The sequence below is a fragment of the Panthera tigris genome, chromosome D1, assembly GCF_018350195.1.
Source record: "Panthera tigris isolate Pti1 chromosome D1, P.tigris_Pti1_mat1.1, whole genome shotgun sequence".
Taxonomy (NCBI): domain Eukaryota; kingdom Metazoa; phylum Chordata; class Mammalia; order Carnivora; family Felidae; genus Panthera; species Panthera tigris.
The window spans coordinates 58,815,733-58,843,426 of NC_056669.1; the positions used below are offsets into that span (position 1 = coordinate 58,815,733).

A 27,694-nucleotide genomic window follows, 5' to 3' on the forward strand; every position below is an offset into this window, starting at 1 on the left:
CCAGGGGCAGCTTCCCTGAGTGGCTCTCCTTCCTTGTTGGCTGGCCAGAGGCAGTGCTGGTAGAGCACCCTTGCACCTGTGCTTCAGTGCAGGTCCTTCGGGGGCCCAACCATGTAGAGGTCTATCCTGCCTCAGAGTTCTGCAGCTTCTTCCCAGGGTCCCCATCCTGTTCTTGGCCTGGCTGCTTGTTGCCTGTGCTGTGCTGGCTGATCTTCTGACTGTAGTGATCACGGCTATGGTTATGATTGAGTGCCTTCTGTATGCCAAGCCTATGTCAGGCACTTCTCAGGTTGTCTCTAATCCTCACTGCAATCCAAATAGGGAAGGATTATTATCCCTATTTTGCAGATGGGGAAAGTGAAGCTCAGGGATACCCAGGGTTGTTTAATAAGTGAAAGAGGGAACCAGGATTTGAAGCCAGGTATCTTTGAACCACAGATTCTCATTTTTTCCACTGGAGTATGCTGCCTGTGGAGGGAGATGGTGGGGAGCAAGGCTATGGGTTGGCCTAAGGGGTGCTGGGACTAGAGTGAAGTCAGCTCAATTAGGGTTTCTTGATGATGTGCTGGATGATTATGAGAAGTCTAAAAACAGACAAAACATTCTCCGTTTCTCAAAAAGCTGACAATTGGGGGGTGCCTGACTGAATCAGTAGAGCATGCAACTCTTGATCTTGGGGTTGTAAGTTCAAGGCCCATGTTGGGTAGAGAGATTACTTAAAAATAAAAATCTTAAAAATCTGGCAGTAAAGGGATAAACAAGTCCCACTTTAACTGTAGAATGAGGCAGAATGTGGTCAGTGCCTCAGTGAAGATCACCTATAGTGCTAGGTGTAGATCACGCCATGTAGAGGCAACATCATTAAGGGAAGCCTTTCATACGAGGTGGGCCTTGAAAGTTGGACAGGATTTTGATTGATAGAGGTGGGGGCTAGAAAGACAGCATTTCTGGGAGAAGGACTGTGGTGAGCATAGGTTCACAAAGGTGAGAAAGTAGGACTGTGCCAGATCTTGTTGGAGGATCTAGCAGAGGCTAGAGACCAGAGAATGTGAAGGAAAGGCCTTATCCAACACAGGCCATGATCCTCTCAGTCTTTGGTAGCCTAGCATTGGTACAGCTGTAGCTCTAGAGCTGGATTACCTGGGCTCAACCACATTCTTTCTCTTACTAGTTATGTACCTCGGCAAGTTCTTTCACTTATCTGTGATTGTTTCTTCACATCTACTATAAAATGGGGATAATAAGTAGATCTACCACAAAAGGCTGTTTTGAGGTTTAAATATGTAAATATATGTAGTGTTAGAACAATGCCTACCATATTGTAAGCACTTGATAAGGCTTTGTTACTTTGGTTAGTGGTAGTAGTGGTGCCTTAATTATTATTCTTGTTGTTGATTGTTGGTCACTCCAGGAGGAAATTAGTGAATGGTCTACAGGTAAGCCTGTCTTTGAATGTAGGGTATTACTTGTCTCTCACCAATACCTTTAGGTGACTCAGAAGTAGTAGGGCTTTGGAGATTTTTTCCACTCCTTTTCATCCTAGAAACTGGGCCTAGAACATGAGACCCCAGAGCAGGACACTTTGATATAGGACTGGCTCTTGTCCCAGGTGGCCACCTGCCCGATGCTGGACAGTGCTCAGTATTTCCCAGCAAGAAAGGGTGGGTGAGAATGCTGGCCAGGTGCCCGGAATGCCAGCATCATGTCCCCAGAAAAGTGTGCCGAGTTTGATTTTCTCCCACTGCTGCTGCTGTGGCCGATTATGTCTGAGTAACAGAGTCATTTCTAATCCCATTTGGAATCATTGCTCAAGATAATCCTGTTTCATAGTAATGATATTCCAATTCCAGCATGCACCGATTCTAGTTTGGCAGATGCATGCCTTGACCTCAGGCAACCCAAGACAGTGGTCCCTGGAAAGCAGTGCCAGCTCATTTGCCTAACATAACAATCTCAGGATAACCCCCCTTCTCCAACACTATATCTTATTCGGGAGTTCTGTGTTCAGTGATCTCCTGGAGAGTTTCAGTTGGGACCAACAAGGAGAGCATCCAGTGCCCATCCTGGTCATGGGGAAGGATACATTGGGAAGGATGTTCAACTTCTAAGGACTGTGATATGGTTCACTCCCACATCTTTTCTTTAAAGACATCAGATCCACTCTCTGCCATGGGCTCTTTCTTTCTTTCTTTCTTTCTTTCTTTCTTTCTTTCTTTCTTTCTTTCTTTCTTTCTTTCTTTCTTTCTACCTGTCTAAGAGAACAAACTATACCTTTATTTGCTTTTCATTAAGTTTAAATCCTTGAGAGGTACAACATCACACGGATTCTGTGGCCAGAGGCTTTAGCAGGAAGATTGCTTCAGAATTTGGCATGAACCATGCCAGTGGTTCCACAAGCACAAGTTACTTTTCTCCAGATTGCTCTGGTTTTGTTCGGTTTGCCACCAGGAGTCACTGTGTTGTTCTTTGCTTTGTACATATATGCATATCTCTTGCCTAGATAGAATTCAGTTTTATCTAGAGCATAAACATCTTCAGTTTTAAGAAGAGCTGTGTGCTCCCTCTGGTTCCAAAGACCTCACTTATAGCCAACAAAAATGGCCTTGGACTACAGCCTAACAGACATATTTGTTGTTTTAAGAGTCCTGTTCCCAGCAGGCTTCCACAGGGTCCAAGGGTCCAAGATGGTGGAAAGAGGTGAGCTGCTTATTTAAATAAGGCTGCAGGCTAGTGGGTCAGGAGTATACAAGCAGTATAGTAGGTGTGTGTGGGTTTCAGCAAGGTATTTGTCTCTCATGACATTTCGCATGAATAAAGTATGATGTGGAGAATAGTTCAGACAGACTAATAAATGGTGAATGACCTATTTCATATGTTGTGTATATATGATTGGAGACTGGAGAGCAGACTCAAGTGGTGAGCCACAGGGCCTCGTCCTTTTCAGTAGTTACATCAGTGATTCTATTGAGACCATGGATAAATGCCAACCCAATTGGCAGATTAAATGAAGCTTAGAGAGAGAGCTAATATGTTAGGTGAAAGAATTGTGGACATGAAAAAAGAACTCAGTGGGTTAGAACAATGGTTAAATCTGTGGTGATAAACATTAATAGGGATGAGTGTTTAAGTCTACAATTAAAAAACCAAAAACCAACCATAAAATGCAGGGTGAGGAAGTCCCAACTTAGCAATACTAGCAAATAAAGCCCAGGAGCTGACTAAAAACTCTGCGTATCAGCAGTGCAGTGTTAAGGCCCCAGAAGTGAATTGATTCAACAAATATTTACTGGTCTGTACTGGGTCTTATGTGTGAGAAACAGATGGTCAAGCACAGTCCCTGCTTTGGGGAGTACACAGTCCAGTTATGTATGACAGTGGTGAGGAACAAGAGCTCTGGAAGGAGACTGCCTGAGTTTAAAACCTAGCTGTATCTCTTAACTAGCTCTGTTTTCGCATCGGCAAAATGCGAATAATAATAGCACCTACCTCAGCAATGGTGATTGTGAAGATTTAATCTCCACATAAGATGCACATAAGACTATTTAGTGCATAGATATCTGCTTGTGTTATTAATGTTTTTTGTTTTCGTTGTTATTTTCATCCAGAGTTGAAGAAAAATATCAGCCCCAGCGTGCTCTTATAGATCATTTGCCTAGAGAGAGCCTAATCAGGCCCATACTGTGGTGAAATCCCTACCATCAGAGCTTGACCACATTAGCCCATAGGTTTGACAACCATATATTACAGAGCACAGATTGAAAGACATGAAAGATAGGGAATTACATTTGAAACTAGGCTAAGGATGTGAAATCGAGATTGTGTTGGAAACCCTGTGATGGTGGTCTTGATTCTTTGCCCCTCTCCTTAATGTGCCATGTCTTCCTTGAGCCTTCCCCCAAATGATCTCACCACTGATTTTGACCCTGTCCATCTGAATGAGACTCCCTTTTAACCCAGCTGGCTGCTATGACCTGCTTGACTATACCATCTGAAAATGTCACTGTCCCTGGTACACAGTAGGGGCTCAGTAATTATGGGATAGTAAGACACACTAATGGATGGATAGTTGGATGAGTGAGAACCAGTGTAGTTTAGTGGAATATGTACTAGGTTTGGCCTTACACAGACCTGGATTTGAATCTTGGTTCCTATGCTTAATTAATGTGTATACTTTGGCAATTCACATTATTTTGCTGAGCCTCAGTTTATTCACTTATAAAATGGGACTAGTACCTCATTGCAAGTGGTTATATGGAGCTGAAATAGTGAATGTAAAGTGCTTTTCACACTATGGCTGCTGTTACTATGATTATTGACTTTTACCTTTTGAGGGAAGTAAACAAAAGATTATTATCCTCTTTTGAGAAAATTGGGGCACATTTTCTATACAGGTACTTTGCCTCCTACCTGATCCTTTGTTTGTTTCCTAAGGAACCTGCTTTATTATTACTATTTTTTTAACTTTTCATTTTTTTAAATTAATTTATTTTTTTAATATATGAAATTTATTGTCAAATTGGTTTCCATACAACACCCAGTGCTCATCCCAAAAGATGCCCTCTTCAATACCCATCACCTATCCTCTCCTCCCTCCCACCCCCCATCAACCCTCAGTTTGTTCTCAGTTTTTAAGAGTCTCTTATGCTTTGGCCTAAGGAACCTGCTTTAAAAAGAAAACTGCTTTCCTCACCCTCTCCACTCCCATTTCATGCCCTCATGCCAAAGGACCTTTAGATTTAACACATGCCGGTGCCTTTGGTCAGGCCACCCTGCTTTCCTGACCAGCTCATAGACCAGCCAGTAGGCTGAATGAGCCACAGCTCATTTGACTTTCCAGCAAACCTCCTGAACTCTGACCTCTTTGCTTCCTCCCTTCATCGAGGTGTGCACTGGGTTGAGAATAGGTCAACTCTTTGTCTTCTCCTTGGGACCCGTGACACTCATCACAGTGACCCTATGCTTTGCATGTAGGGGGGCGGATAGAGGGGAGGAGGAGTTGGAGGAGCTTCTCCTGAAGCTCAACATTGTGTGGGGACGACCTGGAGCTGGGATCACTGCCCTTCTTGCTTCACCAACTCCAGCTGCTCACCAGCTGTCTTTGACACGTGCCTGCCCAGCATAGGCCTCGGCCCACACCACAGGTTTCCTTGCTTTTTCCTAAACAATGTGGCAACCCCAAGCCCCTCCGGCCACTGAGAGCAGAAAGCCTTAACATCGATCGATGTAACTATCTTCCATGCATTGTGACACCCCACTGTCCTGAAAGCAGGAGCTCATCAAGGTCGGTGTGAGCCAACCTTCCTACATGAGCTCCCACCTCTAATCTAATTATAATCTGATCAGCAAATTAAAATGTGCCTCTTGGGGGCTGTGGTTCCAAAGGGAGTTTCATGAGTCCCAGGAGCTTCCAGTTAGGGACCACTCTCCTATTCATTTCCTCACCTTTGTCTGGGAACTGCCTGGTGGAAGGCAGGAAAGGCCTCATGCTCAGGAGAGGAAGATGAAGGTTTTCCACGGCTAAACCACCTGTGGCCTAGTTTGGAACCTCAGATAGGAGATGGCTAGGCAGGGCTGAGACAGTTGCCATCTACCATTCTCCGTTTCCCATCAAATAAAATAATGATTGGAGTGCCTGGGTGGCTCAGTAGGTTAAGCATCCAACTTCGGCTCAGGTCATGATCTCCTAGTTCGTGAGTTCGAGCCTTGTATCAAGCTCTCTGCTGTCAGCACAGAGCCTGCTTCAGATCCTCTGTTCCCCTTTCTCTCTGCCCCTCCTCAGCTTGTTTTCTCTCTCTCTCAAAATAAATAAACTTATGGAGAAAATAATAATTTTATTTATTCATCATTTATTCATGCACTTATTCAGAAAGCATCTACTGACCACTTTGACCCAGGCACTGGGCAAGGAGCTGGGAAGGAAGGTGGAGACATGGTCTCTATGCCTCATGGTCTAGCAGGAAAGGTAAATACGAGTAAATAGGCAATCATGGTACAATATGATCAGGGTCACCTACCCGTGGGTGTGGGTGTTGCATTCTGTAGACAAATAAGAAGGGCATGGATCCAGGCTGGAGGTCAGACAAGACTCAGTGAATTGGTGACCTTATCACTGAAGAGCCCTGAAAGTGATGAGCACTAACCAGTTGAAGGAGAGGGGGGGCACTCCCAGCAGAAGTCGTGGCACATTTGACGGTCTTTGGTGTACTTCGGAGAATTCATTGTTTTCTCTGGGTCCTTAGCCCATTAGTCCCCAAGATCTACCAGATCATCATAGGAATTAGAAGTTCTGCAGTTGAGAGACTTCCTAAAGGAATAAACCTTTGGAACAAGTGGTTAAGTTCAGTTAATGATTAATAGAAGGGGATAGGGAATCAACCCTTCTAAAAGATCATGTTGGTGTTGTTGAATGTATATCTAGTCTGTTGCTTCTAACTGCTATATCAGATAGTGTGTCTCTACCACATTGAACTTAACTCATTCCCCAGTGATGGATACTTGATTGCCTGTAACTCCCCACTGTCACAAAATGCTGGGATGAACATCTTCCATGTCGCCTTTTATGGATCTGTGTAAGAATTGCTCTGGGATATATATATTCAAGAGAAGTGCTGGGTCATAGAGTAAGGTACTTTAATTTGACAAAGTGTTACAAGCTTGGCTTCTAGAGTGGCTGCACCAGTCTATCCTGACAGTACGTGAACAGTCCCAGAACCCCATGTCCTCTCCAACACTTGGCATTTTTTAGCTTTCTAACTTTTGCCAATATGTTGGATTTAAAGTGGTATTTCATTGTTTTAATTTGCATGTCTCTAATAACATAAGTTTGAGGATCTTTTCATATACTTAATGATAATCTTTTTTGTTTGTTTCTTCCTCTGGGAATTCACTGTTCATACCCTTGCCCCATCTTTCTGTTGGACTTTCTGATCCTAGCTTTGCTGCTAAAACCTGACTTTAGGCACAGCGTTCCCACAGATTGTTAGCTCTTGGGAGTCAGTATAGGAGCGTGAGGGGCAACATGGCAGAGGGATAAGGACATGGACTTTGTAGCCACACTGCCCTGGTTTGAATTCCACCTCTACTCCTTACAGCTGAATGATACCTTGGACACGTTACTTAACCATGCAGTGCCTCAGTTTTCTTAATGCATAACCTGCCTCATTGTGTTGCTGTAAAGATTGAATGTGTTATTATATATAAAGTGTTTAAAACAGTGTCATGTGGGAAGTATACACAAATGTTAGCTCTTATGATTAGACTACTACCTTCCTCCTACTTAGCCATTCTGTACCCTTAAGAAAATAGATATTTGTACTAGCAGGCAGTAGAAACAAGGCAGAGAAAAAAATAGCTCTCAGCCTAGGATCAGAGTTTACCCTCACTTCCTTCACCTTCAGTATTCACAAGACCCTGCCTTTTTGGTGAGTACTGAGTGGAGATAAGAACAGAACAGATCCTGATGGGCACACAGGAAGGAAGTACTGCTGCTAGAGCCAGGTCATGAAAGGACAGACTCCTGTCCTCTTGGGCTGTACACATCCTCTGAATCTTGAAATTAGGGAAAGAGAGTCTGGAAATTCTCTCTAGCCTTTGAGACTAATCCTCACATTGGTAGGCATATCTTTCCACAGACCACCGGAGACCAAATCCTGAGCTGGCTTGGAGAATTGCTGATATTCTTAAGTCTTTGCCTATGGAGAACTTGAAGAGTAGTTGACATAGATCCTTTGAGTAGAAATGTTTCCTGTTGTAGAAAAACGTTAAGTGCATGGAATGACTTACTCTGCCCCCTTTAATCCAGAAGTTAAGACCACAAAGGCCTAGCCCATACACCAAAGTCTGTTTGGTACCAGCTATCCAAATTTAAGGCAGTAATATCTAAACCCAGACGTACAAAATGGCACCTAGTATGCTGGCACGAGAACAGAGGGGAGGCTGCAGTTGTCCTTTGATGGATCACCTCAAATAGCAGTGTCTGCTTCCCTTTGTGCCATCAGAATCTCATTTTACTCCTGACCTTGTACTCCCCTTGTCAGCCAGATGGGCCAACTCACCTTCTCCCCATATAAGTCACCTTCTCCCCGATACAGTTCTGAACCTGGGGATTTGTTTCTGCTTCAGCAAAAAGCATCAAAGAGACAGAAATCACTTCATTTCCAAAGTCTTACTGCTGCTTCTCGTTTCTGCTTCTTTTGCCTTGCCTTGACCTCTGGTACCTGGATATTCCTTAGTTTCTGGCTGCTTACTTGGTTTGTGGCCTACTGTTCTCCTTTAGCTCCTGGCCCTTAACATCTGACCTGGCTTTTGACTCTCTACCACATATCAGTGCTGCCTAGTCTCTGGCCCTTGGTTCTAGTTTGACTCTGAACGTTTTGATACTTGCTGGGCATGGCCAACTGCTAAGTCTGTTCTTACCAGCTTTGCCGTAGCTTTCTCTAACCTGGCTAGCCTGTTTTTGTCCTGCTGTAGCCCACAGGTCTGGACACTTCTTTTGGTCGTCAGAGCTAGCTTTGATTACCAGAGCTAAGCGTAGTCATGTAGCCCTCTGGCCTGATCTGGGCTGGCTTCTCCAAGAGGGGTTTGATCCCCGTGAAGCTCTGGATTAGATGCTTTCTAAGTACGTAAATGGCCCTTGGACAAAAAGCCTCCTAGCCATCTGGCAAGGTGTTTGGTGCCATTCTTGGCCACTAAGCAGCCACAGTTCCTTTAGTCCTAGCAATACCCCATAGTGGGGCTGCTGCCTTTTGAGTTTTATTAAAAGTGAGGGAAATTTTCTCTGAGGTTGCAGAATGAGTCACTAGCTTGGTTGCTTACCCTCTTTGGCCTCCAAGTTTGTGAAGTGAATTGCCCATTCCCTTTGATTGGGTTAGCTGCCTGAGGGCCGAGCCTAGTCACTGTCTTCTCTCCATCCTACCAGACCACTGTCTGCCCTCCAGGGCCAAGGGCGGCATACTTGGTTGCTTGGACACGTCTTGCAGCCTACAAATTGGACAGACGGAATCAATACTCATGAACCTGGAGAGGCCCAGGTTAGCACAGTTAGTGACACCAGCTGCCTGGAGGGACAGCCTGCCATGGGAGGGGTTGTGATTGAATGGTGATTGGATACAGCATCTGAGGATTAACCAAATTATGTCCCTTTGAGTTTAGATCGACAAACCTTTGTCACTTGGATTTTATAACAAGCTGACTTGTGCAGAATATAGAAGAGCTGCCTTCTTAACACAAGGCTGTGCCGGCATGAGTCCTGGGGGAAGGGTGGTCAGGTATACGTGCCCACTGTGGCCCAGATTCATGTTGTTATCACTAAGATTATATGGAGAAAGGGAAGAGAGCTTGTATTTGTGGAGCTCCTTCTATGTGCCATGTGCCACAAAGTTTCACATACTTTCACATAACCTGAAAAGGAGACGTCATTATCTCCATTATTCTGGTAAGGAAATGGAGTCTCAGAGGTGAAGTAACTTGTCCAGGGTCACAGGCAGTAAATGACAGAGCTTTAATTTAAACCCAGGTCTCTCTGTGCTTTTTATAAAATATCATTCTGTCTTCCTAATTTAAGTGTCTTAATTCACATTTCTCTTGACTTCCCCACAGCCCAACCACAGAGTCAGGTACATAGTAATAATAATAACCAATGTTTGTTGAGCACTTATTGTATGGCAGATGGTGTTCTAAGCACTTTACATGCGTTAACACAGCCATATAAGCCAGATGCTCTTATTATCCTTGATAATTATGAGATTGCAAAATGATGATGTTCTAATTTCATCATACCTTCTACATTTATTAGTTGTCATTCTACAGTAAGGAAGAGCTTTCCTTTCTCTCCATTAACTTGTTTTCAGTATGGAATTATGGAATCTTATTTTACTCAATGGGTTGTAATCCGTTACTGTCATTATTCATGTTGATGCTCAGATAGTCCCAGATTTTATTTTGTTTATTTTTATTTTATTTTTTAATTTTTATTTTATTTATTTTTAAATGTTTATTTATTTTTGAGAGAGAGAGTGAGAGCAGGGGAGGGGCAGAGAGAGAGGGAGACACAGAATCTGAGGCAAGCTCCAGGCTCTGAGCTATTAGCACAGAGCCCGACACGGGCTTCGAACTCACGAACCGCATGATCATGACCTGAGCCGAAGTTGGATGCTTAACTGATTGAGTCACCCAGGCAACCCAGATTGTCCCGATTTTAAAGCCATATTCTTTTTTTTTTTTTTAAAGTTTATTTATTTTGAGAGCGAAAGTGAGCAGGGGAGGGGCAGAGAGAAAAAGGGAGAGAGAGAATCCCAAGCAGATGCCCTGCTGTTGGTAAAGAGCCCAACACGGGGCTTGATCCCATGAACTGTGAGCTCATGACCTGAGCTGAAATCAAGACTCGGATGCTTAACCAACTGAGCCATCCAGGCACCTCTTAAAGCCAGTGTTCTTAACCTCTATATCATACAACCTTTCTAGCAGATATTTTTTCTCACTGCTGTCAATTGATTTGCCTATGTATAACAGCCTTTTTGTACCCTTTGGCTTTTAATCTTCTGGGAAACAGTCTCATCCCACTTATGTGTAAACTAAGAACAAATATGTCTCCAAGTGAGAACCTGACAGACTCTGCTATGAATTCAGTATCTGAGTTTTAGACGTGGATTTTAGCTGCTTACAGACACTTCTCATTTCTCTTTGGAATTATAATCCATATCCTACAAGGATTACCTGTGAAAGGTACTTCTTAAGATCCTTGTAGGTAAGGTGAATAGACACCTGAGATTCAACCTGACCATGCTAGATCAGTTGTAGAAGCACCTCAGCTACGTGGGAGATCGCTTCTGGTTCTTTGATCTGTCTGTGAGGAGTGTGTGTCTGTGGACATGGGAATTACTAAAATTCATTCATTTATGCAGCAAGTAATTGAGCCAGGTTGTTTGCCTGTTGAAGGTAATGAAATTCAAGCCAGTTAGTACAGGGAAAACCCTCAACACTGATGGTTACAGATACTGAAAATCTAACAAAGAAGAGAAAAACTAAAACTACTGTTTGACTTTTTAATAGTTATAATAATTAGAGTAAGTTTTTGAACTGCTTACCACTTATGCCTTCAAAAGCATTAACAGTTCTGAAGGCCAGTAAGCAAAAGATTAACATACTAAGAGAAAAATGGTCAAAGGACATTATGAAAATAAAATCAACTGTTGTGATTCATTAAAAAAGAAACACAACTAACTACTAAACATTTTTTTTTTTTTAATGTTTATTTTTGCGAGAGAGGGCGAACAGGGGAAGGGCAGAGAGAGAGAGGAAGACACAGATCTGAAGCAAGCTCCAGGCTCTGAGCTGTCAGCACAGAGCCTGACATGGGGCTTAATCCCATGAACCACAAGATCGTGACCTGAGCTGAAGTCAGACACTCAACCAACTGAACCACCCAGGTGCCCCCTAAACATATTCTTTTAAGTCCAACCTCATTAGTAATCAAAGAAATTCAGTTGAAACAGTAGTGTGATTCCATTTCTTTTTACCAGATTGACACGTGATGAAGAAAAATAAACACCCTATTTTGAAAAAAAAATTTTTTTAATGTTTATTTATTTTTGAGACAGAGACAGAGCATGAACGGGGGAGGGGCAGAATCGGAAGCAGGCTCCAGGCTCTGAACCATCAGCCCAGAGCCCGACGCGGGGCTCGAACTCATGGACCGCAAGAACGTGACCTGAGCTGAAGTCGGACGCTTAACCGACTGAGCCACCCAGGCACCCCGATAAACACCCTATTTTGGAGAAAGGAAGGCCCAACAGTTACTCTCTTTTTCCTTTGCTAGTAAAAATAAAAATTGGTACAGTCTTTCTGAAATTCAGTTTGGTGATATTTATCAAAACCCTTAAAAAGATTTAAGCTTTTGACCTAGGACTTCATCTCCAATGAATTTAGCCAAAGGAAATAATCAGACATGTGTTACTGAAATATTAAAAATAATCTAATGTTTTACAATAGGAGATTGGCTAAATAAAATATACAATAGTCTTATAGTAGAACACTGTGCAGCTGTTAAAAACCGATGTGGTAGACAGGGGTTCCTGGGTGGCTCAGTTGGTTAGGCATCTGACTTCAGCTCAGGTCACAATCTCACAGTTCGTGGGTTCGAGCGACGCGTCGGGGTCAGAACACTGTGCAGACACACTCGGTGTCTGGAGCCTGCTTCTGATTCTGTGTCTTCCTCTCTCTCTGCCCTCCCCTGCTCTTGCTCTGTCTCTCTCAAAAATAAAATAAAACATTAAAAAAAAACCCAGTGTGATAGACAAATACTTAAAACATGGAAATATGTGTGTTTGTGTGTGTTCAGAGAAAATTTATGTATGATCTTATTTTTGTAAATAAAAATGTATGTACATTGAAAAAATGGATGCTATATATTCCCTTTTTTAAACCATATTTTTTAAGGTTATTTATTTATTTATTTAGAGAGAGCCCGTGCATGTGAGCAGGGGAGAGGGGCAGAGAGAAAGAGAGAGAGAGAGAGAGAGAGAGAGAGAGAGAGAATCCAAGTAGGTTCCATGCTGTCAGCACAGAGCCTGACGTGGGGCTCAGTCCCATGAACCATGAGATCATGACCTGAGCCAAAAGCACAAGTTGGTTGCTTAACTGACTGAGCCAGGCGCCCCTGTTACATATTCTAAAATATTTCCTTCTTTTTTTTTTTTTTAATTTTTTTTTTCAACGTTTTTTTTTTTTTTTTTTTTAAATTTTTGGGACAGAGAGAGACAGAGCATGAACGGGGGAGGGGCAGAGAGAGAGGGAGACACAGAATCGGAAACAGGCTCCAGGCTCCGAGCCATCAGCCCAGAGCCTGACGCGGGGCTCGAACTCACGGACCGCGAGATCGTGACCTGGCTGAAGTCGGACGCTTAACCGACTGCGCCATCCAGGCGCCCCTATTTCCTTCTTTTTAATTATCTATATCTTCTGAATGTTTTATAGTGAACACATTTTTTTTTTGTTACAGAAAAAATAAAACATTGGCAGGAATATTCTGTAATAGCTGTAATAGGAGTGAAGTAAATGTATATACGAACACTTCCTGGGTCAAGGATACTATGCTTGGTGCTTTATAAATTTACCTAATTTAACCTCACTGAGTCTGTAGAGGCCCCTGACTCTGGTCCTCCTCCCTCCAGTCCATTCACACACAGCTACTGAAGTGATTTTTCTAATAGCAGTGGTTTGGAAGGATATACCAAACTGTGAATAGTGGCTACTCTTGGAATTTTAAGGAGGTGGATGTTTTAATTTAGTATTTCAATATGGTATGTATTTTTCTAAGTCTTTGTATTTTGAGGTGGGGAGGAAAGGCGTATGTTGTCAAGTCCCTTCCCCTTTAAGCCCTTCAGTGGCCTGCTTCCTCTCCCATGCTTCTCCCCCTTACACTCTCTGCTCCAGCCCTACTTTCTTCAGGGGAAGCCCCGTGCTCATTTGCCTCCAGGATCTGTAAACGCATTGAGTCCTCCCATTTCACCATCCCAGGTCCAACTCTGTAGCCTTCAAGTCTTAAATACCTTAAATACCACATCTCTGGGAGGCCTTTCTTGATCCCTTCCCTTGGTTTCCTACTGCACATGGTACTTCTTCCATCATAGCCTTGATCACACATTGCTACAATTTTATGCTAAATTGTTGTCCTCCCCAGAAGACTGTAACCTCCATGAGGGCACAGACCCTAGCACAGTGACTATAACACAGGAAGCATTTGACAACTAATTGTTGAATAAATACTTTGTATTTTGTAGTTGTGGAAACCTATAGGGCCTTAGAAAGGTGTTAAATAACTTGGCCAGAGCCTCTCAGCTAGTAAGTTTCAGAGGTTTCCTACCCTTGACTTTCACACTGGCAGAGTCCATGTTGTTTCCCCTGTACTACTCACTTGAACAGACGCAGATCCAATCCCCAAACAGGTATCAGAACCTGAGACTCTACTTCCTAGGCGTTTCCAGCTTTTGACACTTCTGTCTTTCTGATTTCTTCCAGTGTGGTGCAGGTTCTCCTTGCTGCTGGCGCTGACCCAAACCTCGGGGATGATTTCAGCAGTGTTTACAAGACTGCCAAGGAGCAGGGAATCCATTCTTTGGAAGGTAAGCATAGACTCCCCTGCTGTTCTGAGCACTCTTCTCCCTTTGGCTACCAGGCAGTCTTGCTTTGTGCCAGCTCTACCAGCAACTCAGAGTGAGAGTCTATAAGTTCTTTATCCTCTGGGAACTCATGGATAACCCAAAAGGCTTAGAATAGATGCCTTTCACAGTCCCTTGTGGCTCTATAATTTAATTTATGTCCCTTCAAAAGTCTCGGGGAATAAGACAGAGGCCTGACTTCATGACCACAGCAGGGAGTGGGGGTACTTTTTACCTGGTGTTCCGAAAGTGCCTCAGCCTGTGGAGCCTCAGAGGAGTGGACAATGGAGCAGGTTTCCATAAAATAATTAAGGCAACTGCATGGAATGTGGCTTTGTTCCTCTTCTACTTCCTGCAGACTTACCCTGTTCCGTCCCTGCCCTAGAACTAGAAAGTAGCCTCACTGATTTCCTCCGCCTCAGAAGTCCCTGAATACTACTCCGAATACTGCTCCCCCGCCTTCTATATGCAAAATGCAATCCTGTCTCTGGGACTGGCCCCTCAATTTACCATTATGACCCAGAACAAATGTGGACCTTCTCTGTGCCATGACGTTTATGTTTGTAAAATGCAGTGGTCATAAGCACCTCCCAAAAGTGTCATGTGGGTTGTTTGGATTTTAGAAGAAAGAGGCAATGTGCACCCGTACTAGGGTTTGTCACATGTCTGTAGGAGGGTAGTCAGTGAAGTCAGTCTTGGTTGCCTCTGGTGAGTGGTTCTTTGAAAGTGAGGTCTAGAAGAGGATGGGTTGCTTTGGCTACAGGCAGAAATGAATATTTTACTTTTGGGCTTTTGCTTGTTCGGACGGTCTCCTCCCTCCCTGTCTGTTATCCTGTGTTGCTTACAGAGGCTGAGATACCCCTGTTTCCAGCAACGGGGCAGCTGAGCAGTGCTGCTTCAGGGTCGGCAGTGATGCCAGGAAGACAGCCAGCCACACTGACTGCCTGAGGGTCGGAACGTTGACTGGAGGGACGTCCAGTCAGGGGAGTGGTGCGCTCAGCCCTCGGAGCTGTCAGTGAGGCTGCCAGACTGACATAGCTCTGGTAGCCCAGAGCAGAGGGGTTGTTGCTGCCCCAGCGAGGTTTCTCAAGTCAGCAGCACGAGAGCAATGTTAAGAGCATCAGAGCATTGCTGCTCTGGTGAAGTGTCGAGTTGCCCTCCCCCTACCTCTCTACCTCTCTACCTCTCTACCTCTCTACCTCTCTACCTCTCTACCTCTCTAAACCTACTCCTTGTGTCAAGCTCCACTGCTATGGCTAGACCCTCTACAAAGCCTTTACTGTCCTTGGCAATAATTGCAACCTGCCCTCAGCTGTTCTTTTGAATGTTCTCTAAATCTTGACCTTTTATATGGTTATTTGAACTCTCATCTGCCCATATGTCTGTTCTCTCCTCCTCAGCTGACAGTTCCATGTGCAGGCCATGACCTATGCCTCTTTGGATTCCCCACTGAGCTGGAGGAATTATGTTCACTTCATGTTTCAGAGGAGAATTTCATAAGTACCAAACTTGCCCTATATTTGCAGCTTGCTATGTGGAGACTTGCTTTGTGGGCTATCCTCTCTTTACTCAAACACAGTATTACTGTCCTTAGCTCTGTCTTCTGTCCAGATGCTCTCACCAAAAAGCAAGGAGGAACATTTGCTGAGAGAGCAGAGCCAGGTGGAAGGGAAGGGATTGTTTGAATAAGTACCCTCTCACTTGCTCTCAGGATTCCAGCAGGGTTCAGTCATTATTTTAAAAAAAAATTTTTTTTTAATGCTTATTTATTTTTGAGAGAGACAGAGTGCAAGCAGAGGAGAGGCAGAGAGAGAGAAGACACAGAATCAGAAGCAGGCTCCAGGCTCTGAGCTGTCAGCACAGAGCCCGATGCAGGGCTCAAAACTCCCAAGCCGTGAGATCATGGACCTGAGCTGAAGCCGACGCTCAACGAACTGAGCCACCCAGCTGCCCTTCAGTCATTATTTTTGATTTCACAGAATCTCAGAGCTGTGAAGCCGTGTAGTCTAACCTTTACTTTCACGCCAGTCCCCAACCCCTGCATTCTTTTATGTCTTTGTTATCTCCAGATTGATGCTCATATCCAACATTCTATTCTAGATCCATAGTCAGTATACTTTTCCTAGAAAGAGCTGTATAGTGGCTTTTAAGCTTTGTGGGCCTCAGTTTTGATTACTCAGCTTGGCCACTATAGTGCAGAAGCAGTTACAGACAATACACAAATAAATGTGCATGGATATGAACCAGTAAAACTTTATTTACAAAATAGGCAGTAGGCTGGATTTGGCCCATAGACTGTAGTGTGCTAACCCTGTTGTAGATATTTTCTTTCTTCCTGCCTTCCTTCCTTCCTTCCTTCCTTTCTTCCTTTCTTTCTTTCTTTCCGCTGCCTGCCTGCCTCCTCTGACTTTTTAGCTCTCACACTAGCCATACTGCATTCTGTATAGGTAGGTAGATAGACAACAAAAATATTGGAGAAGGCTATTATATTCCTTATGAAATAAAGATTAAAATGTTAAGTATCTCATTTTGTATGATCTGCAAATTTGGTGTGTAGGCTTTATGGATTCATATGACATTCCTATTTAACAGGCGCTGTTCTAGGCATTGGTGAATTAGACAAGATCCCTGCTATCATGTACTTTATGTGCTAGTCTTTGGTTTAAATGTTCATAAGGATTCCATTCAGTACAGAGCCTTGGACCTCATAATCAGGACAATTTGGAAGCATTATTCAACATTCACAACTGAATCCACCAAACTTCATTTATCTCTAGCCTCCATTTGTCCTGTTGTCCACAGAATTTTAAGAGATTTTCTTAGATTTCTTGTGAAAATAAAAATGTGTTTAGCATTTGCCATATATTTTTTTTTTTTTTGCCCAGTAACCCTTTCCCCAAAAGATACTAAATTATTCTGGCATGGCCTTGTGTTGTCCATAGAGAACCCATACTGATACCCAGTAATTACCTAAGTGTTAAAGAACCATTAAAAAAAAAATACTAGAATTTTGTCAGAATCATTGATGAACTCAATCTTGTAGCTTGCAGGATATGCCTGTCTTTGCACTTGTTTTGTTGTTGTTGTTAAATTCCAGACTGCATCATTGCCTGCCACAGTTTTCTGGCAGCTTATCTGATTTTCCCTGACATATCAGTTTGAATGTGGTCTCCCCTCCAACTTCATGTATGCTAAGTCCTAAAAAGTGACGGTCCTTTAGAATCATCCCAGGACTCTCCTCTCTCCTTACCAAGACTTTAGCTCCTTCTTAACCAGATTTCCTTTCTTTTTTTCATTTAAAGATATCTCATTCTTTCATCTATTCAACCACTATTTATTGCCTACTGTATCCAATTCTGGGTCATTCTCATTGATGAAGTAGACAGAAACAAAAGAATCTTGTGGTTCTCTTTCCTTTGGATTGGACATACTTTTTCACAGGAGGTTACCTGACTTATGGGATGTGTGAGGAAGCTAGAATAGAATACGAGATGTGAGCCCCTTGCCCAGAGTGTGTCCAAGCAAATCCAGAGGAAAGTCAAAGGCTCAGTTGGACGGTCCTTCACCTTTGGAGCAGAGGCCATGCTAAGTCCATCAAATTTACTAAATTTCTAGTAGAATTTCTGTGGGTCTTATACTGTGCTCAGTACTGAAAGGTGAGTTGTAGTTTGTGACCTTGGAAGGATCTCCCCAAATCCCAGTAATAGATCATTTTTCTGCCTTATCAGTATCGTGAACATCAAGAGGTAAAGTATATGACGTGTGAATTGTAAAGTGCTCTACAGTTGTAATTGCTTATTAGTTTTATTTCTTTATAATTCAGTAGCATTTACTGAGTGTCAGGCACTCTGCCAGATGCTGGGAATGTAGAAATGAATATACATGGTCTAGCCAGTCAACAGTGCTCCCAGTCAAGTGAGAAGACAGACCTATGAACAAGACACCACAGTACAGGGTGATAAATGCAAAGGTAGATGTACAAAGAATATAGATAGCACTGATAAAGGCAATGATGAGTTCTACCTGAGGGCAGGCTATCTAGGAAGTTTTGAATTGGGTCTTAAGTATGAGTGGGAGATTGACGGGCAGACTAAGAGGGATGGATCTTCCAGGCAGAAGGAACAACACATGCAGAGACATGGGGTGGGTGGGTGATAGCAGGTGGACTCATCTGCCACAGTGCTGAGAAAATAGCAAGAAGTAAGACTAGAGAGGGAAGCAGGGTTCCACATGAGAAGAACATTGTAGGACAGTCCTAGGGTGCTCACACTGTTTTCTGGAGGCCATTAAAGGATTTTAAGCAAGGAGATGCTCAGTTTACGTTTGCATTTTAGATGGATCATTCTGATGGGGTGGAGGATGAAGTTGGAGGGGAGTGATCAGCAATGGCTCTTGACCTTTAGGGGATGATAGGCCCCTTTGAGAATTGGATGAGAAGCTATGTTTGTCTCCCCCAAAATGCACTTATAATTTCTAGGGATTCTTAAAAGTGATCTTTGGGAATGGAGAAAGTAGATATGAACAACATACTATGAGGTTGAGTTCTTAGCCAAATGTGGAAATTGGTGGAAAAGGAGGTATCCATGGTGACATCCCAATTTCTGATTTGGGTGAAGAGTTGGATGTATGGGTCTGGAGCTCAAAGGAGAAGTCAGGAGATAGGGATGTAGGAACCCCCTGCATTTACTTGGTAGGGACTACAGTGGATGTGACTAAAATTGCCCAAGGAAAAGAGTTAAGGTAAGAGGTGAGGGGACAAGGTGTGAGGAGGAGAGAGGATCCAAACAAGGGGACCAAAGGTATCAGAGAAGTGCCCTTGTTATCTCTGTTCTGCCTGCTCAGCACAGGCACAGTCTAGAAAGGAAAGAAACTTCTGTGACCTCCTTTCTGAGACTTTATTATTGGTTGCCCCATTCCTAGTGAAACCCTTCTCCTGTTTTACATATGACCATTGCTCCTTGGCAAGAAGCCTGCTCAGTCAGGCACATTACAGTATCTCCCACCTTTGTCAGAGTTGGTGTTTCTGGGCAGAGGGCAGGTCTGCTAGTGCAAGTGATACAGGAGTGCGTGGCATAGAAACCCTGCTGGCCTGACTGTTCTGTCCATTGTCGTTAGCCCTCAAGAGTGGCATCTTCAGAGGCATAATGGTGTCCTGGAGAAAGATCAGACTTTGGTGCCAGGCAGTTATCTAAGCTCTATTCGTCTAAGTTCTGTAACTTACAAGCTGTATGGTCTTAAGCAAGTGACTTAAGGTTCTTGAATTTCAGTTGTCTCCTCTCTAACATAGGGATAACAGTACTCATCTACAGGGCTATTAGGATGACTAGAGATAAGTAAAGCATAGTGTAAAGGATAATGTCATTTGATGAAGAATTTCTCTACTGTAGTGGGTTTTGACTCCATGCAAACCTTCCTTGGAGGTACTGAGCAACTCATCACTCAAGGGGCATTGACAGAGGCTTGGGTGTCTGCCCATCAGGGATTCTGTATAGAGGATTCTTGCCCTGGGTCATTGGACAATATGGCCTCCAAGGCCCCTGTCAGCCATGTGATTTCTAAAATTCTAGAAACTCCAGGCTCACCATCAGAGCAGGTAATGTACTTAGAAGTAGGATTTGAGCTGGGCTTTGGAGGGTGGAAAGGAAAGGAAAAAAGAAAGGATATTCTAAGCAGGGACACAGCTTAAACAAAGGCACATAGAAGGGACAGATGTGGAGGAGAACGTGGAGATCACTGCTGCTTCTCTACCAACTCATTCCCTGATCTTGACCACATTCCATTCAGTGCCTTGCTCCCCACCCATGCTCACTCCAGGAGAGTTCCACTTGTGGCTGGCCGATGGGTGGTGGGTCCCAATCCTCAGGTGGAGGAGGCAATAAATTAACGATAACAGTAAACAAGTCGCCCAGCCAGGGATGCCGCAGGCTGCTTGTAAGTAACTGTTATAAACATTGGGTGTCTGGGGCTGTCAGAAATGCAAGCGAGCACTCTGAGCGCCTCTCATATGTACAATTAAAACAATAAAACACGGCAGAAACATGACCAGAATAGGATATAAATCAGCTTCTCTTCTCAGCTCCAAGTGGTGGCTGAATAAAGATGAGTCGTGCAGAAGCTGGGTTGGCATAGGACCCTTCTGGGGAGTAGGCCGTACCTCCCAAGGCTAACCCCAATAGCCTGGGTGGTCCCCTTCCCACAGCTCCAGGGGCTGTAGGCCCTGGCCTGCTCCAGCTGACCTCCCCATCTCTGTGTCTTCAGATGGGGGACAGGACGGTGCAAGCTGGCGCATCACAAACCAGTGGACAAGTGCCCTGGAGTTCAGGAGATGGCTAGGAGTTCCCACTGGCGGTAATGGAACGGCTCTCTATAACATTTCTCCCCCTCCCCAGGACGTGCCAGGGAGTCGTCTCATCTTAGCTCATCTATTCAGTATAAGTTAATCACCCAGCACCCACTGTGTGCCCAGCCCCTCTATCCCCTTGGAAAGCACAAATTTAGATGGAAGAATAAGCCTCCCAAGGGCGTAAGAGAGGTCCCCAGTCTTTGAGTAGCATGATTTAAGTCTACAGATGTTAGTTCTGGCCTTGGGCTTGTACTGCTTTTAAAAACTCGTCTGGACTTTCTCCCTGGAAGAGACCCTATTTGCCACTTTAAGCTTCACTCCTTTTTTTTTTAAATTTTTTTTTTTCAACGTTTTTTATTTATTTTTGGGACAGAGAGAGACAGAGCATGAACGGGGGAGGGGCAGAGAGAGAGGGAGACACAGAATCGGAAACAGGCTCCAGGCTCCGAGCCATCAGCCCAGAGCCTGACGCGGGGCTCGAACTCACGGACCGCGAGATCGTGACCTGGCTGAAGTCGGACGCTCAACCGACTGCGCCACCCAGGCGCCCCCTAAGCTTCACTCCTAGTGAGGTTGTGGGCTAATGCCATAAGTACAGAACACTTAATAGCTATGACACCTGCGGTATTTTTTTTTGTACCTCTCTGAGGCTCTGTCTCCTTATTTGTAAAATAAAGGTTACCAGAAGAGTTAGAGATAGTATATTTATCCCTAGCCTAAAACCTAGAACATAGAAGGAATTCCACTAATGTAAATTGCTGTTTTTATATCATCATCATTATCCTCACCATACTTTTATGGAACTTCATTCAGAATCTTTGACATGGGCTTCCAAATGCTATTCAGTGGTAGCAAACTGTTGTCTGTAAAGAGCCAAACATTTAGAGTCTGAGGAGTGGCCTGGTCATCACCTAACTGTGTGACTTCGGGCATTTCTCTTTATTTCTCTGAGCCTTGATTTTTTTCATCTATAGAAAAGAATAAACTATTGGTTTATTATAAAGATCAAATTGAAGTACTTACGAAAGCACTTGAGAAGATACAAGGCATTGTGCAAATGTGTGAGATACTAGCAAGAAAAGTAAATAGTAATAATAAAGATTGAAGACTGGACCAAGACAGTCTTTGACAAGTGTCCAGTCAGAGGTGCAGATAATAAGGACTATCAGAGCTCAAAGAAGAGAATCTCTGGTTGAAGCAGTCAAGGAAATAAAATGGTGTCTGAGCCCCAAAGTATAAGAAGGTTTTATGGAGGGCCTGAAGGTGGGTGCGGTTGGGTGTGAGGGGGTGTATTATATCCACAACAGTGAGGAAAAGAAAAATGTGTTTCAGGCTGTTAAGTGAACTTGTCCGGGTGAAGCAGCCATACAGCAGGTTTATTTTGAAGAGTAGTGAACGGGAAAGATGTGGCATTAGTAGACTGGGGCCACCATAAGATAATGGTGATGAGGTGGCTGCAGCAGCAGGTAACACTGATGCTGTGTGCCCGTAGCAGCCCTGTGATGTAGGCACTAAAGGAAACTGAGGCAGAGAGATGCAGCCAAATGCCAGCGGAACTGTCTCCTGCTCTTACACAGAACCCGGCCACCAGAGCAGCCTCTAGGTGTCCCACACTTAGCCCAGAACCTCTGCTGGTCCAGAGTCTTGGAAGGCTTGGGAATCTGCCAGGCCAAAAGCTATTTGGGCAAGTTATTATTTTTAATAATGTCCCTGCCTCTTCCTCATCAATGTCACAGCCTTGTCACTCCTCCAGGGCCAGCGGTTCTACATCTCATTTCTCAGCAGTGCCAGCCACTACAGAGTCACCAGGATGGACAGTGCACTGTGAATCCATCACGCCTGTTAGCCAACTTCAAGATGAAGTGTATCATCCAGTTAGGTTAATTGTTCCCCTCCTTTTAGCCATATTTATATATGTTTGACTAGGAGAGGGAGATAGACGAGTTGACATGTTTTGTTAAAAAGAATAAATTTGATACATTTATAAAAATAAAAGAAAAGTGGGATGAGGTGGCAAAGGACTAGTCTTGTGATTTTTAACTGATTTACATATTTTGTGTATAAATATTTTTTCATCAAAAGTTCCAAATCAGGGATGGGTCCCACACACCACACAAAATATATTAGAGACATTTATATGGATAGCAGGAAGGGAGACAGAGGGCTGAAATTTTCCAGGCACCCAGTGATTGATGGGGGCTGAGGCTCCCCCTGACGCTTTATTGAGTTTCCGATGATTATCTCTCGCTGAGACATTTTTTACAGATGACGGTCGAGCTGTCACAATGGACCATGGGGGAAAAAAAAACAACAATAATAACACTTTAATCTTTTTACTGCACTGCTCCCTAGTATCTCAGATTCATCTTCCCTGACGCACGCAGTTCATTATTCTGCCCCTCCCTGGATGGGAAATAAAGGAAAATAAATATATATGTAGACACACTTACCCACATACATACACACACACGGACTGGATATAAAAGAGACCACCTCAGAACCAGAGAGAGGCAGAATTTATTGTTCTTTTTGCAAGTGTTGAGGTTTATTAGTAGAGATGCTGGGTTGGCTTGGAATTGGCTATTAATTACAGCATTTTGTATTTGTTTTTATTGCAAGTTTTTAACATTTTGAAGAAAAGGCAGAGAAGAGGCAAGCAGGTATAGAGATGGGGAGCACAGAGGGACCAGGTTTGGCCAACCAAGTAGCATAACTGGCTGAAAGGCAGAGAGGGCAGGCTCTTACTCTTGTTGCCAGCCCTACCTGGAGGATCCCTGGAGCTGAAAGAATTCTGCTTTAGTTGGGATGGGGGCAAAGCAGGGGCAGTGGGGGAGGTTTAAGCTCAGAGTAATGATTGGCCACCTCAGAGGGACTCTAGATGGCTGTGAGATGTTACTGCTGTGAGAGTTAGATGAGATGGGAAGAAGAGGAGGGTCAAACACAGTGCCAACGTGTCTACAGACAGCAGAGTAACACATTCTTAAGAGTTTGCCCCACTCTTTGAATATGATGGTATGAAGGTGACATGTGGGCTCTGGAAAGCTTGACCTAGGTCTATGTTCAAAGAAGGGGTCTTGGCCCAGAGAGGATGCCACACTGCCTAGCACCACAGGCAGGGTCAACAACCTGTCTTCTTGAAGTTCTAGGCCAACCTTCCTGTTCTCCCCCTTCCCTTTCATGGGGGTGAGAGAAGATGAGTTTGGGGTCCTTGGGGGAAGGCTGCCCTTGATGTGCCCTCAGTAGAGTAAGTGCGGACCCAGTATTACCTTTAATTCTTCAAACCTTTTCTGAGCTCCTAGTAGAAGGTAATAATGAGATAAGCAGAGTCCTGTTCTTAAGCAGAAATTTTCCGGTCCATGGGCAGAAAACATGGTGTCTGTGAGAACCATTTTCAAGTGGGGTTTGGTATTCCACCTATAGGCCAACCTAGAGACCACGGGTGCCTTCTTTGTATGAAGGATAAAAAGATGTGTAAGACACAGTATCTGTTCCTTCAAAAACCTGTTTTCTGCTTGGGGAGACAAACTCCAACATCCACTCACTAAGGAAGTATTTATTGAGCACCTGCCATGTTCAAGAATATACATAAGAGGCAACTGAGAACATTTAAGACTAAAAAGAGAATGGTAACTAATTTGATACAGACTAGACATTACTCAAATGCACAGAGGGAAAGGAGATCGGTGAAGATCAGGCTGCTTAAATCATAAAGGATGAGTAACATATAGATAAAAGGAATAATGATGTCATGTAATCACATAGAGAAAAGAGTACAAGCCTTGGAGTTAAACAGAGCAGCTCAATTATTAAATATCATCGTGATCTGAAACAATTTATACAACCCTGTAAGTCATGGTTTCTTCATTAATTAACTAGGAATAATAATAATAACAGCCTAATGATTCTTGGGAGGAAAATAGTTGTAAAGTTCCTAGCACAATACCTGGCATATAGTAAGTGCTCAATAAATGGAGGCCATTTTTTTTTCTTACTTCACCAAGAGTTATATATTTATTTGAGTATTGGAGAAAGACTCTAAGTCCTAGGGTATTAGGCATCAGGACTCACCTGTGACCGTCTACTGAGTATGAAATGGGCTCTTGCAATGAGCCTGACACATTGTACAGTGTTAATCTGAGAGGTGATTCTCGTCAGAGTTGGAGTGGCATCAGGAAGAGGAAAGGGCACAATAATAAATGTATTAACATTATTGACTATTGTATGTCAGGCAGTGTGCTCACCTCCTTACATACACTTTTTAAAAATATAACAGCTTTGTTGAGATTTAATTCACATCCTGTACAGTTCGGTCATTTAAAATGTGTAAGTCAGGGATGCCTGGGTGGTTCATTGGATTGAGCGTTGGAACTCTTGATTTTGGCTCAGGTCATGATCCCAGGGTCATGGGATCAAGCCCCACGTCAGGCTTTGCGCTGGGTGTAGAGCCTGCTTGAGAATCCCTCTCTCTCTCTTTCTCTGTCTCTCTCTGTCCCTCTCTCTCCCTCTATCTTTTTTTCCCCTTCTCCTTCCTACCCACTCCCCCCACTTGTACACATGCTGTCTTTTTTTTTTTTTTTAAGTTTTACATTTATTTATTTTTGAGAGGCAGAGAGAGACAGAGTACTAGTGGGGGAGGGGAAGAGAGAGGAGACAGAGAATCCAAAGCAGGCTCCAGGCTCCCAAGCTGTCAGCACAGAGCCCAGGGCTCAAACCCACAAACCGTGAGATCATGACCTGAGCCGAAGGCAGACGCTTAACCGACTGAGCCACCCAGGTGCCCCCACATGCTCTCTTTCTAAAATACATACATATATAAATATATAAAGTCAGTGTGTAAGTCAGTGGCTTATAATATATGCACAGGAGTTGTGCATTCATCACCGCAGTCAAGTTTTAGAACATTTCCATCACTCCATAAAAAGAAATTCCATTCCCCATTTCCTCTCAACTCCTCCTAACTTTAGACAGCCACTAATCTACTTTGTTTCTATAGCTTTGCATATTCTGGACATTTCATATACATGGAGTCATACAATATGTGATCTTCTGGACTGACTTCTTTCACTTAGCATGTTTTCAAGGTTCATCCGTGTTGTGGCATGTGTCAGTGCTGCATTCCTTTTCCATAGCTGAATGGTCCGTTAATGAATGGACCACATTTCATTTCTCCATTTATCAGTTGAGGGACATTTGGGTTGTTTCTCCTTTTGGCTACTATGAATAATACTACTGTGAATATTTGTGTACACGTTTTTGTGTGAACATAATGTTTTCAGTTTTCTTGGCTTTATACCTAGCAGTAGAATTGCTTGGTCATAGGATAACTCTATGTTTAACCGTTTGCAGAACTGCTAGACTGTTTTCCAAAGAGGCTGCACCATCTTACATTCCCACCAGCCGGGTATGAAGGGTCCAGTTTTTCTGCATCCTCAGCAGCTCTTGTTACTGCCTTTTTTACTTTGGCCATCCTGATGGATGTGAAGTTGTATCTTGTGGTTTTGATTTGCATTTCCTTGATGGCTAATGATGTTGATCATCTTTTCATGTGCCTCATGGCCACTTATATATATATCCACTCCGATCCTTCATCTGTGTTTTAATTGGGTTTGCCATTGAATCTTGCAAGGTAGGTGGTGATATCTGTTTTACAGATGAGGAGACAGATTCTGAGAGATGTTAAGTATTTTGATCAAAGTTATACAGTGAGTTTTGCTCCCCAGTCTCCTCAGTCATTATTGACCTCTGCACAATACTGCCTGCTAAGGATTCATGGTAGGATCACCAGGGTCCTCTTATGGGGAGTCTTGCCAGCAGGAAGGGAGGAATTGAGACATTAACTAGGACTAGGTGGGAAAAGCCTCTGAAAGTCATAGGAATATGGATATATTAACAGCTCCAGGACTAGGAAAATGGCCATTTCCTAGGTGCCAACCATTTCCTGTGCCCCTTACTATACCACATCATCTCTGATTTTCACAGCAACCCAGTTCATAGATATTTATGTTCCCATTTTACCAATGATGAATTTGAGGTCCAGAGGGACAAAGTAATTTTCCAGAGTCAGCAGGATCAGAATTTGGTTCTCTTGAACTCAAAATTCTGAACTCTTTCCTGCCAGAGATATTTTATAAAAGATGGATTTCTTTCAGTGTTATTTGCAGCATTTACAAGCTCTGCAGGCCATGGCCCAGCCCATGGAAAGTACTTAATAAATGTTTGGTGGATGAATGAGGAGATAGACTAGAGTATATGGTGTAAAAGGACCAATTCCAACTGGGATTCTGGAGGTGGGCAGAAGGAGGTATAAGTGAGATATTGGAGGTCTCATCCCAAGGCTTGGTGTCCTGGGGGCTTTGCTCTAAGTTTCTAAACATAGGGCTTGGGAAGAGTGCTCTGATGCCCAGACATCCTTAGCTTCTCTGGAGCAGGACGAAGCAGGTGGAGGTGGGATGGGTTTGACTAGCCTTGTATCTTTCTTGTGTTTGTCACAAGAACATTAGAGTGGGAGGGACCCTCAGAGACCATCTAGTTTGATGCTTCTTAGAGTTTTCTCTGAGGAGCAACACAAAGGGCTTTTTTAAACTGTACATTCCCAGGCCCTGCCTACTAAAAATTGCTGAGATGGGGGCCTAAGAATCAACATTTAAAAAAAAAAATTTGTTTTTAACATTTATTTATTTTTTAGAGACAGACAGAGAAAGAACATGAGCCGGGGAAGGGCAGAGAGAGGAGACACAGAATCTGAAGCAGGCTCCCGGCTCTGAACTGTCAGCACAGAACCCGACTCGAGGCTCGAACCCATGAACCGCGAGATCATAACCTGAACCAAAGTCAGATGCTTAACCAACTGAGCCATCCAGGTGCCCCAAGAATCAACATTTTTTTTTTACAAGTTACCCTGGTGGTTTTGTTCCCACTAAAGTTTAAGAACCACTGGTGTAGAAAAACTCTTCAACTTTAAAAATAGGGAATCTGGGTGTGCCTGGGTGGTTCGGTTGGTTAAGCGTACGACACTTGATTTTGGCTCAGGTCATGATTTCGTGGTTCGTGAGATCGAGCCCCATGTTGGGCTTTGTGCTGACAGTGTGGAGCCTGCTTGGGATTCTCTCTGTCCCTCACTCTCTGCCCCTCCCCTGCTCACATTCATACTCTCTGTCTCTAAAAATAAATAAACTTAAAAAAAATGAAAATAGGG

The 27,694-nt window shown here is 43.6% G+C and overlaps 1 protein-coding gene and 1 pseudogene across 5 annotated transcripts in view; one reads left to right on the forward strand and one right to left on the reverse strand.

The window, feature by feature from the left end:
* Positions 1-27,694, forward strand: part of CLPB (caseinolytic mitochondrial matrix peptidase chaperone subunit B) — a 142,360-nt gene that overhangs the window by 37,513 nt on the left and 77,153 nt on the right. For 3 of the 5 annotated variants that reach the window (XM_042957754.1, XM_042957752.1, XM_007080891.2), the window contains exons 4-5: positions 14,017-14,120; positions 20,415-20,504. In XM_042957754.1, the coding sequence (XP_042813688.1) occupies positions 14,017-14,120; positions 20,415-20,504 (194 nt within the window). The remainder of the gene's footprint in view (positions 1-14,016; positions 14,121-20,414; positions 20,505-27,694) is intronic. The other 2 variants (XM_042957753.1, XM_007080892.3) reach the window with 1 other exon arrangement.
* Positions 2,294-2,626, reverse strand: LOC107179529 (annotated as a pseudogene).